The sequence below is a fragment of the Procambarus clarkii genome, chromosome 20, assembly GCF_040958095.1.
Source record: "Procambarus clarkii isolate CNS0578487 chromosome 20, FALCON_Pclarkii_2.0, whole genome shotgun sequence".
Taxonomy (NCBI): domain Eukaryota; kingdom Metazoa; phylum Arthropoda; class Malacostraca; order Decapoda; family Cambaridae; genus Procambarus; species Procambarus clarkii.
In genome coordinates, this window is record NC_091169.1 from 33,043,446 (window position 1) to 33,059,958 (window position 16,513).

The following is a 16,513-nucleotide window of genomic DNA, read 5'->3' on the forward strand; positions in this document are numbered from 1 at the left end:
AAAAACTACAGACCGATAGCACTAACATCGCACATCATAAAAATCTTTGAGAGAATGCTAAGAAGTAAGATCACCAAATACATGGAATCACAGCATCTCCATAACCCCAGACAACATGGTTTCAGAACAGGGCGCTCTTGCCTATCACAGTTGCTGGACCACTCTGACATGGCACTAGATGCCATGGAAGACAAACAAAACGCTGATGTAATTTACACAGATTTCGCAAAAGCCTTTGACAAATGTGACCATTGTGTTATTGCACATAAAATGCGTTCAAAGGGAATTACCGGAAAAATAGGCAGATGGATATACAACTTCCTGACTAATAGAACCCAATGTGTAGTAGTCAACAAAATAAAATCTGGACCATCAACCGTAAAGAGCTCAGTCCCCAAGGGTACTGTGCTTGCTCCAATACTTTTTCTCCTCCTCATATCGGACATAGACAAGGACACAATCTATAGTACTTGATCATCCTTTGCAGATGACACTAGAATCTTCACGAGAGTAGGCAACATAGAGGACACGGCAAACCTCCAATCAGATGTAAATCAGGTTTTTCTATGGGCTACAGAAAATAACATGGTGATTAACGAACATAAGTTTCAGCTCATGCGCTACGGAAAAAATGAAATATAAAAACGGAAACCACTTACAAAACTCAGTCAAATCATAACATTGAACGGAAAAGCAACGTAAAGGATTTGGGTGTACTGATGTCAGAAGGCCTTACATTTAAAGAACACAATAAAGTAGTCGTCACAACTGCAAGAAAAATGACAGGATAGATAACAAGAACTTTTCACACTAGAGATGCTATACCGATGATGATAGTTTTCAAGACGCTAGTGCTCTCTAGAGTGGAATACTGCTGCATAATGAAAGCCCCCTTCAAAGCTGGAGTAATTACTGACCTATACTTATGCATTTATCTTCGGTTTAACACAACAGGCACCAGACACACGCTAGGCATCATACACACTAGGATAAAACAAACATTAGGCTGGAAGTCAGAAAAGAATTCAAAGAATTTTACTGGAAAGGCTTGCTGTTAGGAAAGGAAAAATTGAGATGAATTAATGCACAGTATGTCAATTTTGTGAAATATATGATAAAGGAACAAAAACATTTATACCAAAACAGAGATGCAGAACTAGGAAACAGGATTTGTTCAACTGAAATTTCAAGACGGCCAGAGACCAAAAGACACAAAAATGGAATCAATATACGAAGAGGCCAAACCCCCAAACATACCAGTAATACAAAGAGAAACAACTACACGGCAGTGAGGAGAGAGGCAGAAAGAAATTTTGAAAAAAAGAATAAACAAATGTAAAGCAGAACAAATCATATTCTATAAATACAGCAACAACCAATTGCAGGTAAAGGATAATATTCAGAGCTTTTAAATGCATGGATGGCGAAATACTCAAGAAATTGTTCACGACTTTTGTTAGACTAAAGCTGGAATATGCAGCGGTTGTATGGTGCCCATATCTTAAGAAGCACATAAACTGGAAAAGGTGCAAAGACATGCTACTAAGTGGCTCCCAGAATTGAAGGACAAGAACTATGAGGAGAGGTTAGAGGCATTAAATATACCAAATATACTACACAAATATATATACTACACATACACAATACTAGGATGCACAATAAACTACCCTACACAGGCTGAGTATGGTGTGTACAATAAATGATTAGCTAAAAGATAAGAATGAGTTTGTATAAATGGGGTTAAATCAGAGTGGGAAAATGTAAGTGGAGTTCCTCAAAACTCTGTCCTGGGACCTCTGTAATTCATAATATATACAAATAATTTAGACTCAGGTTTGATCAGCAATATTTGAAAATTTCCAGATGATACAAAAGGGATTTTTTTCTGGAACCAGGATTATTTTTTTTATGGCTGAAAACATGTTTTCAGCAATAAAAGAAATACAGTATTGCTGGAACAACCGTCGACATCTTCAAGAGAAAACCTGAACATCTTCAAGAAGTGCTGGACAAACAAGGCTGTGGTGGATATGTGGGCCTGAGGGGCCTGTCCAAGCAACAGCCTGTTGGATCAAGCTCTCACATGTCGAGCCTGACCTTGGAAGGGCTTGGTGAGTAGAACAACTACCAGAACCCTATAATGCATGTATCAAGCAGATAACTAGGTTGTAGAGGATAGATAACATAGTGATTATAAGAAAACTAAAAACTCACTGGAAGCCATATAAATTACAAGAGTTGATACTCAACTTCTTTCCATTGTACCTCCCGTGTGTCAGCTTATCACTCTACTGCTAATATCACGGTATTGCAGAATATCTGTCTCTACATTGCCAAGGTGTCCAGGCAGTGAGCACCACATAATGCAGTGCAGTCCTGTAAGAATAAGCACAGTAAGTATGGGCATGGAGGAGGTGCAGCAGTGGCTTGTGAAGGGCTGGAGAGTAAATGGACATGCCCAGGAATAAAAAGCATTAGGGTAACAGAACATAGCCCATAAAAATAGTAATGACTGTGAATGAATAATTATATGAATGCAATAATATTTCATATCTCAATAGGAATACTAAGCAGGGTGCAAGACAAGGTACTGGTGGTGATAGTGGTTGGTACAAGTCCTCACATCCCCACAGACACCAGTAACAGCCCTCACCTCCCAACACAGTACCCTTGTTCCTTACCCTTGGACCTTTATTACAGAAAAATAGAATCAATTAATATAATAAAATATAAAATATAAGTGTTTACTTACGACAATACTATCGGTGGAACACAAAATCTTCTTCTTCTTGATAGTAGGTGCAGTTTGCATGAAGGGTTTGTCCTCGCCATGACTGAACTGACGACAAAATGGCCGCTGTGTTGATATGGCGCAGATGACGCTGTGACGTCACAGGTGAGGGACGCTTTGCGCAATTACTCCCTCGTCGCTTGACCCCATCATTAATAATTTTGTTATTTGTATTATTTTATTTTTATTCATTTATGTACAAGAAGTTACATTGGGGGTTAACAGAGAATATAGAAAATAAGTTGAATTAGCATTCTTGTAAAGCCACTAGCACGCATAGCGTTTCGGGTAAGTCCTTAAACAGATTTTTTTTATAAATTAACAGTAAAATTGATAAAAAATGTTAGCAGGTATTTTACAGCTTTTCTTTACAGGTACAGATAATTTTAAGTAGAATAATTACAGTAAAATCAGCAAAAGTGTTTGCAGGTAATTTGAAGAAATTTTGACACAAAAGCAGATCAGAATGATACACAATAATAACAATACACAATAAAGAAACAAGGATTACTAGGTACATGAGGATAGCATTTCAGGGTTATACATTGGTTCACTGAAGCACAATATGAAGATCATTTCGAGGAAAAGTTTCAAGGAATAATGCAGTAGTATATGCACTGAATACAACAACCATGATATCAGATGATATCTAAGATTACAATGTTAAAGTAATATGGCTTAGGTACAAATATTGGGGGATTGAGTAAAACTAGATACAGTGTGAAGATAAAGCCCATGGTAGAAAACTATGAAGATGAAATTAGGTACTTTTTGGTTTTATTTTTGAATATGGCAGAAGTTGGACAGCTTTTCAAATCATTAGGGAGTGAGTTCCATAGACTAGGTCCCTTTATTTACATAGAGTGTTTACATAGATTAAGTTTGACTCTGGGGATATCAAAGAGATATTTATGTCTGGTGGGGTGGCCATGTGTTCTATTACATCTGTCCAGGAAGAGTTTCAGAACAGGGTTTGCACTTAGAAAAAGGGTTTTATAAACGTAATTTACACAGGAGAATGTATGGAGTGAATTTATGTTTAGCATGTTTAGGGATTTGAACAAGGGAGCTGTGTGTTGTCTGAAGGTTTACGCTCGAACGCTCATCCGCTCCTGACGACCCTGCTCCCCCTCCAACTTTATCAGCTGCTCCTTGAGCCCACAACATCCCTAACATGATGTAACAACCCCAGAAGGCAGCTAAGTACCCAGTGACCTAAATGTGACCGAAATATTCGACAAAACCTAACCTACTACCTCATCTCGACCTCATTAGTGTTGCTCCCTGGAGGAAGCTAACCTGACGTTTGCTGCTGCCATATCAACAAGTCTACCCCATCTGCTGCATACATCTCTGCTGCTACCATGCCAAACAATTCTAAGCTCGGCAAGGCCGTAAAGAATGATAGCACACCTATCAGGATGAACCCAACCAGCCAAGCTAGCAACAGGAATAATGCGGCTGTCTCCCCCTTAGGGGCTACCGGGGGGAGTACCGACCCTCCCTGCGTCAACAATAACAAACCTTCCCAGCTGATTGAAGCGTCGTCACTGACTCGAGCCTTACAACAGTTATGTAACCATATGGAGCAACTTAAACGAGCTGCCTCCCCATGTACTGACTTTAAGCGTCCCGCTGATAATCCATGGCTCAGATTATTGACTCAAATACATGATGACCAAAAGTCTATAATCCGAGAGCAGTCGGACCTGATAATGAAGCTTCAGAGTGATGCTTTGGCAATGCACAAGGCTAACCAAGATCTGTCTGCCAGAGTCGGCCACCTCGAACATGAATTAAGCTCTCTTCAGACTCGGTTACTAACTTTAAACCAGCAGAAACCTCTAAGAAGCAAGAAGAGATGTTACAAAAGTTAGAGAACCACTTTAACTCCCTACAACAGCAACACACTGCAACCCAAGACGAATCAGACCAACTTAAGCTCCTTGATTCTGTCATCATCTCATCACAGGATTTTCCCCATGAAACTGACAGAGAAGACTGTACTGCCATCGTGATCCAGGAATTGCGTACTAAGTTGAATTATTCAATCGAAGCAAGAGACATTAAGTCAGCTTATAGAGTGGGTACCAAATCATCTGGTGCAAACAACAGAAGGATACGCGTGAAGTTAGATAGCTGCTCCCGCAAGTCAGACCTTATCACTGCTGCAGTCGCTATGAAATCCAAGGTTTATGTGAACGAATGTCTTACCAGATTCAGACAAAATCTCTTATTTAAACTACGTGGAATTCGCAATAGATCCACTGCTATTAAACATTGTTTTGTGCGCGATGGTAAAATAATAGCTAGGAAGACTGACTCTGGAAAAACTTATGTCATAACCACTGAAGCACACCTCACTTCTTTCCTGGATGACTGTGGGATATCAGCTGAATAACCAGAACATAATTTGTAGTCTCACATACAACCAAAGTGTACTTAAGCTCTGCCTTTCCTTTCCAAAGGTGTTTATTTTTATTTTTATTTTAATTTTTACTTTATTTTTTGTTTGTCATCTTTGCCTGTTTTATACTCTTAATTATTTGTTCTTAGTTAATCCCCTTGTCACTAAACCTAGGGCTTTTTATTACCCTGTTAATTAACCATTACTAAGCTAATTATCTTCAAGATCATTTTTTTTATGATTATTATTTTTCTTATTATTTTTTATTTTACATTTATATTGTCAGTCTCTACTGATTTTTTGTGTTTTATTTTATGTAACTTCTGTGTCCTCCCTGGCTATCTATTGGATCTTTATTTTACTTCTAAATTGTTACTATTTTATTGTATCTGCTCTTATTCTTGTGTTTTGCTTTATCGTGTATCTTGTATCGTGATCCCTCTGCATCTCTATGCACACTGATATTGATCCTGATCAAAATCTTCTGTCTCATATCTATACCAACCAGCACATTGATCATCATTATTGCAAGTATTTCACAGCACACCAGGCTAAAAACAAACTCCAAAATAGCACCTATCTATCAGTTTATAACCAAAATGTTAGATCACTTGGTAAACATTTTGACGATTTAAATGCACTACTCACAGCACTAGGTACTAACCTATCGTTCATTATTTTAACAGAAACTTGGCTAAATAAAGACTATACCCAACTCTACAACTTAGCTGGTTATAAAGCCATTCATAACTGTAGGCCTAATAAAAAAGGTGGTGGCACAGCTATATATTACCGAGATACATTTATCTGCAACAGTGTTATTAGTGACAGAGATGACTACTGTGAATATACTTTTGCTCAGTTTACAATTAAATCCCTTAAATCCTCTTTGACTATTGGAGCCATCTATAGATTTCCTAATACTAACATAGCTTCTTTCTCAGACAACCTAAGGAATCTTATTATAAACAACAATCTCAACAAAAACCACATCATTCTGGGAGGAGACTTTAATATTGACCTGGGTCAACAAAATTGCTCTCAAGTTGACTATTTCCTTAACAGCATGAACTCCTGTATGCTAATCCCCACTATCACCAAACCTACCCGAGTCACTCAAACATCAGCCACTACCTTGGACCACATATGGACAAACATAACAGCTCCCCTTGTATCTGGTATAATCTACGACAGAACAACTGACCACTATCCTACCTTTCTCATAGCGAACATGGACATAACACCACCAAAAAGCAAGAAACTTTCATTTAGGCTACACAGTGAATCAGCTTTAGACAATCTTACAGAGGCACTTCACAATATTAACTGGGATTCTGAATTCAATAATACCCATGATATAAATTCATTAGCTAACCTCTTCCTCTCCAAAACTCTAAGCCTCTACAACCTTCATTGTCCCCTTCTTACAAAGCAAGTAACTGACAAAAGATTAAACAATCCATGGCTCACAAGTGGCATTCTCAACTCAATCAACAAGAAACATGAATATGAAAAGAAAGTTAGGATTGGCCTAGTTTCAAAGGAAGTAGCTAAAAGGTACTCATCAATGCTTACCAGTATCATAAGAAAGGCAAAACTTGCATATTATGTGAATAGATTCAATGAAGCAAAAGGCAACATGAAAAACACTTGGAAAACTATCTCTAGTATCCTAGGAACTAACAACAACACTCACATAACCAAATAAAACTCTACAAGGATGGGGATATACCGTCAACTGATTTAGAAATGGCAAATGAATTTAATAGTTTCTTTTCATCGGTTGGTGCTAATCTTGCCAGTAAAATCCCACAGACTCAGACACATATTAACACATATCTCTCAGGCAGCTATCCAAACTCTCTTCTCCTTTCACCAATCAGCCCGGCAGATGTTGTGTCCATCATACACTCTCTAAAAACCAAGGCAGGGAACACCAGTGAAATTCCGTCCATTGTGTACAAGAGAGCCTCCCATGCCCTTGCCCCACCCATAGCACTACTGTTCAACAAATCTATAGAGTGTCACACCTTCCCTGATATCCTCAAAAAAGCAAGAGTAACGCCAGTCCATAAAGGAGGCAATCCGGCGGACATAAACAATTATAGACCAATATCAAATCTACCCATTCTATCAAAAATATTTGAAAAAATTATTTACAAACAGCTCTATTCCTACCTCGTAAAATTCGACATACTCAGCCCCTGCCAGTTTGGCTTCCGGTCCCAAAAGAGCACCAACGATGCAATCATTAGTCTCCTTGACGTTATCTACTCAGCCCTTGACAAAAATGAGTTTCCGATTGGACTCTTCATTGACCTAAGAAAAGCCTTTGATACTGTTAATCACAACTACCTCTTACTTAAACTCCAGCATTATGGAATCCGAGGCCTTGCCCTTGACTACATCCGATCCTATCTTAGTGACAGACACCAATATGTAACCATCAATGATACAACTTCTCCACTCTACCAATTACCGTTGGAGTGCCACAGGGCAGCATCTTAGGACCTCTTCTATTTCTTATATATATAAACGATCTGCCTAATGTCTCTAATATTCTCAAACCTATATGTTTGCTGACGATACTACTCTTATCTATTCAAACCTCAACCCACATACACTAAATAATGTTGTGAATAATGAATTAAAAAAAGTCCACTTATGGATGTCAACGAACAAACTAACATTAAACATCGAAAAGACTTACTACATCTTATTTGGAAGCAAATCATCAAATGCAATTCAGCTACAGATAGACAACATTAACATCAGTAATAAAATGATGGCAAGTTTCTTGGCCTATTCCTAGACAAGAGACTCAACTTCAGCACCCACATTCAACACATAACTAAGAAAGTCTCTAAGACAGTTGGTATACTCTCCAAAATCAGATATTATGTTCCTAACTCTGCTCTCCTCTCACTATATTATGCACTAATTACCCCTATCTTAATTATGGTATCTGTGCATGGGGGTCTACCACTGCAAACCACCTTAAGCCCATCATCACACAGCAAAAATCTGCTATCAGAATGATAACTAACTCAGCTTTCAGACAACACTCAGCTCCCTTGTTTAAATCCTAAACTTGCTAAATATTAACTCCCTCCACACATTCTCTTGTGTCAACTACATTTACAAAACCCTGTTCTTAAATGCAAACCATGCTCTGAAACTCTCCCTGGACAGATGTAATAGGACCCATTATCACCACACCAGAAATAAATATCTCTTTGATATCCCCAGGGTCAAACTTAATCTGTGTAAACACTCTATGCAAATTAAGGGACCTAGTTATGGAACTCACTCCCTAGTGAATTGAAAAACTGTAAAACTTTTGCCTTATTTAAAAGCAAAACCAAAAAGTACCTAACTTCATCTTCTTAGTTTCCTACACTGAGCTTTAAATTTGCTCTGTACCTAGTGTTACCCAATCTCCTAATTTTTATGTAATTCAAACAACCTTATCATTGTGTTCATTGCTGTCTTCTTTTATGTGCTAGCCATATGCTGTATTGTGACTACCAATTTTTGTCAACTACCATTCAAGCTGTCATTGCAACAATCTTATATTGTTTCTGCTGTATTATGCCTACCAATTTTTTGTCAACTACCATTCAAGCTGTCATTGCAATCAATCTTAGCTACCTATGTGCTTTAATATACTGTACCTATAGATCTTAGATTAAGGACCTGCCCGAAACGCTGCGCGTGCTAGTGGCTTTACAAGACTGTAATTACCATATTTGTATCCTCACATTCCTTATGTACATTCTTGTATATGCATAAATAAATAAATAAATAAATAAATAAAGGTAGAGTTAGTTATTGTCCTGATAGCAGATTTTTACTGGATGATGATGGGCTTGAGGTAGTTTGCAGAGGTTGAACCTCAAGCACAAATACCATAAGAATGATAGGGATAGATAAGTGCATAATAGAGTGAGAGGAGAGTAGAGTAGGGTACATAATATCTGATCTTAGAGAGTATACCAACTGTTATAGAAACCTTTTTAGTTATGTGTTGTATATGGGTGCGGAAGGTGAGTCTCTTGTCTAGGAATAGGCCAAGGAACTTTCCATCATTTTTATTGTTAATGTTTACATTAGCTATCTGAAGCTGAATTGCATTTGTTGATTTGTTTCCAAATAAGACATAGTAGATCTTTTCTATGTTTAGTGTGAGTTTGTTGGTTGACATCCACAAGTAGACTTTTTTTAATTAATTGTTTACAACATTATTTAACAGGAATGGGTTGGGGTCAGAGTAGATGAGTAGTATCATCAGCCAACAATATAGGTTTAAGTATGTTAGAGACATTAGGCAGATCATTGATGTATATAAGAAACAGGAGGGGTCCTAGGATGCTGCTCTGTGGCACCCCTATGGTAAGTGGTAGAGTGGGAGAGGTTATATCAGTGATGGCTACATATTGGTGTCTGTTACTAAGATAGGATCGGATATAGTTCAGGGCAGTTCAAAGTTGTTCTTGTATTTGTGTCTAGCTTCAGACACAAGTATGTTACAGTTATGTCTTAGGAGTTGAGAGCAATTAAGGATGATAAAGAGTCACTTACAATTAATGTATCAAGTTTGGATACTTGTACACATTTCAGTGCAAGGAGCAAGGCAAATAGTTCAGTCTGAAGGGTAGAGGCCCAGTTGTTTATACGGACTCCCCACTCAAAATATAAGTCATAGCCTATTGTCAGGACAACTGCACTTCCAGCTGCACCCGTTGGGCGCTGTAGGAAACCTTCAGTGTATATGATTTGAGAGAGAGAATGCTCTGTGGACAGAGCATCAATATGGCTTAAGACGTTGAGCTTTGCCTCAAAACAAAGCTGGGACTGATCTCTAATTTGCTCCTTTGATGGAAAGGGAGGGATTAAAATTGAAAAGGGTGTAATTTCCTACAGTGCAGGAAAGTGATATTGTTGTCTCTCTTGGTACAAATTATAAATCTGATACTTTCTGAGTTCAGTTCCAATTTTATTTATCTATTTGAAACAATGTTTACATTCAATAAAGAAATTCTGGAGGGCTTCTGTGCAAGGGTTAGGATGAGATAGCCTAAGCATTTTTATACCAATTTGACAGTTAATTTTAGTAACACGATAAACAACGCTCGGAATATTAAGTTCCTTTCTCATATTAAGTATCTTTGTGGTACGAAGGCACCCAAGGATTATCCTCAAGGCTTTGTCTGCAATTTTTCAAGCCCTCCAAGCTTTCTTTCAGGATGCCTTAAAGTTAGTTTAGTTCATTTATTATGCACCCCATACCCATCTTGTGGGCGGTAGTGGAAAGGGTTGCAGAGGCACATAATGGGCTCAGGGACTGAACCCCACAATTCATTTAGCTCAGCAAGTTACAATCTTGATGAGCTAGTTACAAAATTCAGTATAAGTCGTCACATCAACAATGGGTTCGAGATCGACCACAAGTACAGTTTCTAAATTAAGCAACTGACATATGTGGAGAGCTAGTGTTACAATTGACATGTTTGTCCTGCACACCGCCCCCCATCCAGTGGGCAGCGGTGGATATGTTACAATCACTTAGTTACTACCTACAGTTAGCAAACTGGGGATATTTGGCTAAAATTTCTGGTAGCAGATCATTTTGAATGAAATATTTACATATCGTTGGTACATTGGTTATAGAATTGTCTCTGAATTCACTATCACATAGTGACGGAGGGTGTGCGAATAATTTTGTTGACACAGTTAACATTTGGTCAGATCTACATCAGCAGATAATGAGAATTCCCAGAGATACTTGTAACCGAGTCTAAGCCGAGCAGTAGTAACATCTAGAAGTCTACTGATTTTTTTGGATGAACCATAGATGTGTGGCTTCTCTTGCATGATAGTACTGAACGAAAGTTAATCGCCCCAAACACTTTCGCGTTTTGGGCAAGTTACCCCTCCACACTCTCCAGTTTTTTTTAGACATTCCCTGGTAGTGTGCGGAAATACTGAAAAGTGTATACTCTTTTCAACTTTGTCACCTTAATTCTTGTCCTATGTCTTTCATTTTGGTATCAATGCGTTCGCAATAGAATTCCCAACAGAACTATGTGCATATAATGTCAAAGACAGCAGCGCGCTCCACCCGCCGACAAGATGAATGTAGGCCAAGGGTACCAGAAAAAGAAAGCTGAGCCACCCTCAGGCAACTCTCATTACATTAGAGAGCGTGGTAATACTGAAAAGTGTATACCCTTTTCAACTTTGTTACCTCAATTCTCATCCTAGGTTTTTCAATTTGGTATCAATGTGTTCGCAATAGAATTCTCTACAGGACTAAAGGCATATAAACTCCAAAAGTCCGGCTTACCATCCGCAACAAACAGAGTAAGCGAGAGTGTGTTACCAGGGAGCGCACAAGAGAGATAAAATGTATACACTCTTTCATTTTGGTCACCCCAATTGTCATCCTAGGTCTTTCATTTTGGTATCAATGTGTTAGCAATAGAATTATCTACAGGTTTAAATGCATATAAACTCCAAAAGCAAGGTGTACCATCCGCACAAAACAGAGAAAGTGAGAGAAAGTAACCCGGGAGCACTCTAGTGCAATGTAATGTGAACACTCTTTTCACTTTGGTTACCTCAATTCTCGTCATATGTCTTTCATTTTGGTATCAATGTGTTCGCAATTGTATCTGCTGGCATTTTACCCTTTGCTTGGATCTGAAGGGTTTTAGGCTCACCACGATGCAATCTGATAGTACCGCAGGTGTATACCCTATCTTCAAGCAGCAATTCACTCATTCAAACCGACTTATAATAGTTATCCATATATAAATGGTAATCTTTGTTCTACCTGTCCTATTCTACCTGTTAACCTGTCATATGAAGAAAGATTGTCAAAGCTTATATTACATTCTCTAGAAAAGCGAAGAATTAGGAGTGACATATAGTAGAAGTGCACAATGGGACGAATGGACATAACAAAGGGGACATTAATGGGGTATTAAAAGTAGCAACACAAGACAGAACTCGAAACAAAGTGTAAAAATTGGAAAAATTTAGATTTAGGAAAGAACTGCATGGGTAAATACACTGGGTTTGTACCTTAAGGTTCATGTATGCAATGTTACAGAGTTCCAGTTAACTCCCATGCATGCAATCAATTTATGTTATGTGTATGTTTTTTATGTTAAAATGTTTTTGTTGATTTGTTTGTATATTTTCATAAGTAAAGCATGCTTACCGTCTTATTCCAAGTTTTATGATAACTTTGCAAGGTTTAAAACATAAAGTTCAACATATATTCTGGTTTTCATGCAGGAATTATATGTTAATATAACATCATAATAACGTAATGATGTCGTGTAAATAACGTTATACTGACGTCATATAAATGTTATATTTATGTTATAAGAACGTAAATTGGATAGGTTTACATAAAGTAAACAAAAAAAACTAAATGTTGACTGAAAATTATTTATTCTTAAATATAAAGCATGAAAACATTATAATACCATAGCATTCACTATTATTTTTAAATTTTTACATAAATCTTAAAAACTGTGTCTCAAGAATAAATGTTTTTCGTTATATCCTTTGGTTTTAAGAACGTCAGATATACGTATTTATGTCAAAAGTTACAGTATTACCTTTGTGGCACCATTTAAAAACGTCCACAAACGTTGTGTTTGCTGGGCACCGTCCACCAATCAGGGCACAGTCCTGCCTATACTATAAAATGTCTCATTTGGCGGGCACTTTGAATGTGGTTCCCTCCACAGTAGGCTTCTGCACTCCATGACCGACAAGCTACTGAATGTCACTATAAAAACGTATGTATCTTCACTTGAGCTTTATATATGTCTATGGTGAAGTATATAAAATGAAGCTTATATTTCTATCTTTCTTAAGACATATAAAACATATGTGATTATTAACGAATTTACGTGAAATAAGCATTGTTCTGAGAGAGAGTTGCTCTGTCGATCTGTTTGTGCGGGGTCGAAGCTCGGCGATTATTAAAACACATGTATCTTCATTAGAACTCTATATATTTCTGTAGTAAAGTATTTAAAATGAAGCTTATATTTCTTCTTTCTCAAGACATATAAAACATTTGTGTTTATTAATGAATTTACGTGAAATAAGCATTGTTCTAAGAGAGAGTTACTCTGTTGCTCGATCTGTGCGGGATCGGAGCTCGCCGACTATAAAAATACACGTATCTTCGTTTTTAATACATATATGCCCATGGTAAGGCATTTAAAATGAAGATTATGTTTCTATCTTTCTTGAAACGTATAAACCTCTTACGTTTATTAACGATTCTGCATGAAATAAGCATTGTTCTGAGATGAATATTGCGGATTTCCAGCTCTACGACCGATGAAAAATGCAACTTTTATACGACAAATATCTTCAGTTTTACTTTAAATTTTATCATGAAAGAGTATTCATATATACATCCAGTTTCTGCCGTTCTTCTGACATAAAAAGACCTTTGGTTTAATAAGTTATCAAGATGTTTTCAACAATATTACTAGGGCGTTCACCGATTCCAACATGGGTGATCCTTTTTGAAACGAAACACATGGGTTGACCCGATTGACAGACTGGTTATATTCCAACAGGGTCTGAGACATTTGTTTACAGTAATGGTTTACAGAACACAGGCAACGCCAAGGTACAATAGAGCAAGGGAGTAAGGAGAGGCTAGGTAACAATGAAGTACAGGTTATATAGCCTGCACTTGGTGACAAGGGGATTAAATAAGAAGAGGCACAGGTGAAAGGGTTATGACAGACAGTGAATTATATGAATAAATAATTTAATAATCTGACCGAAACGCTGTGCGTACTAGTGGCTTTACAAGAATATGAACACATCATGCTATGTACTCTCATAAACCGAATGTAACTTCTTGCATATAACTAAATAAATAAATAACATTTATTAAAATCCTAGGGCGAATCGTCTTGTTTACGATATGACTTGTACCCCATTCATCAGGAGAGAACTGATTCCTTCAAAAGTATATAATCGTATGGTATTATATGTAAAAAAAATAATTCCAAGTACATTCTTTAACTGGAAAAGATGAGTAAAAACATATATGAAAAATGTGGAAGACCAGTTCATTATTTATTATTTAAATTAAATAATAAGAAGGAAATATAAGTTATGGAACCAGAAAAAACATTGGAACGCTTGAATGAACGACAGGCACCATTTTGAAGCCAGGAGTATGGCTGGTGACTGTCCAGACACGGGCATAAACTTTGAGACAAACTGCACCTATCATAAGGAAGAAGCACCATCATTGACCTCCAAGTGCTCACATCAAGTCTAACTCTAAGAAACAATACTCAGGCCTTCCCTAACCGTCAACGTTAATGCTAAACCCTGACGCATCTTCCGACATCATCACTCGTGCAGTCATCCAGAGGGGAAAGCCTTCACACAAACTACACCTCTTCATCTTCATAAAGAAGATGAAGACTCGCCAGTGTCCACAGTGTGGGAAGGTATTCACACATCTTGGAAATATGAAGAATCACTTGTTAGTGCATTCGGGTGATAAACCTCATAAGTGTCCAGATTGTGGGAAGAGATTCAGTCGTCTTGACGGTATGAGGATTCACATGTTAGTGCATTCTGGCGAGAAACCTCATAAGTGTCCCGAGTGTGGGAAGAGATTCAGTTATCTTGCAAGTATGAAGTCTCACATGTTAGTGCATTCATGTGATAAACCTCATGAGTGTCTGGACTGTGGGAAGAGATTCAGGACTCTGGGAACTGTGAAGACTCACAGGATGATGCATGCGAACGAAAATCCTTTTGAATGCACAGAATGTGGCAAAAAATTTAGACATCGTGGAAAAATAATTCAGCACCTGTTGGTGCATTCAGGTGACAAACCTTATGAGTGTCCCGAGTGTGGGAAGAGATTCAATCAGCGTGGAAGTATGAAGCATCATATGTTAGTACATTCTGGTGATAAACCTCATGAGTGTCCAGAGTGTGGGAAAAAATTCAGTCAGCTTGGAAGTATGAAGCGTCACAGAATGGTTCACGCGGATGAAAGACCTTTTGAATGTGCCGAGTGTGGCAAAAAATTTAGAACACGTGGAGCTATAATAGTGCACATGTTAGTGCATTCATGTGATCGACTTCATGAGTGTTCAGAGTGTGGGAAGAGATTCAAGCAGCTAAGTCATGTGAAGAGGCATAAGATGATACATTCAGGTGATAGGCTAAACACTTCAAGTGTGGAAGATAATTGAAAGAATGTTGAGGTATAATAAGGCATATATTAGTAAATTTATTAACGTTTAATCTAAAATAAAATTAAAAAATTGAGTTTCATCATGAAAATGTTGTGCTATCATCATGTCAGTTGGATCTCTTTCATTGATAATTATGTCATGTTTTGTTTGAGAAATATCCTTCATCATGAAAGGTAAAGATTTAAAGCCATTTTATTTTTATCTTCTATGAAAGTTAGGTGCTCCTCATAGACCAAGCAAGAACTAGAGGAACTCAGTGTAGAAGTTAGGTGCTCCCCATAGACCAAGCAAGAACTAGAGAAACTGTCAGTGTAGAAGTTAGATTCTGCTTATAGACCAAGAAGTAGAGAAGCTGTAAGTGTACAAGTTAGGTGCTCCCCATATACAAGGCAAGAAAGAAGGTGTCAGTGTATAAAACTAAAAAAAAAATCAAAGGTAAAGAATTATTTATTTGAACAAAAATAAAACAAAATTTTATATATGTGTCTTTTTCTTCATATTTTCATGAATAATGCTATTTTTGTTTTTGTTTTCTGTAGAACTTTATTAAACATATAATCTCTGTAGCCAAGTTAGACATTTTTGCTGTAATAAAATCTAACATTGGAGGTGGTGTAGAAAACAGCTTGAGATGTACTCAAGATGAAACTATCTTATTTGCATGAGAAATACAAATTCATTTTAATGAAGAAATTAAAAGCTCATTGGATACCTATGAAAACTCATGTCGATTTAATTTTTTGTTTAGGGCTATTTATGAGTTTTACTACTCTTGATTAAAAATATATATCACCTGAGAATAATAGTAGCCTGACTGTCATTTGAAACTGTTTAGTTAGATTTTATTTCTTTAGTATGACTGTATTAGTTAGGATATATTTCTATACCTGGCATTTAAATTAGATTATTTGGCAATTATATTATAAAATAAATAAATAAATGTTTCTTCAGGTAAGGTACATACATACAAGAGATTTTACAAAAATTGATAGATTTATAGATAGAGCTAGTACATACAATGCCTAAAGCCACTATTATGCAAAGCGT

The 16,513-nt window shown here is 37.2% G+C and overlaps 1 protein-coding gene across 1 annotated transcript; it reads left to right on the top strand.

The window, feature by feature from the left end:
• Nucleotides 1-14,572: 14,572 nt before the first annotated feature.
• On the top strand, nucleotides 14,573-15,463 carry LOC138366805 (zinc finger protein 383-like). Its single transcript, XM_069328088.1, has one exon. The coding sequence runs from the start codon at nucleotides 14,573-14,575 to the stop codon at nucleotides 15,461-15,463; it is 891 nt and encodes a 296-aa protein (XP_069184189.1).
• The last annotated feature ends 1,050 nt before the right edge of the window (nucleotides 15,464-16,513 follow it).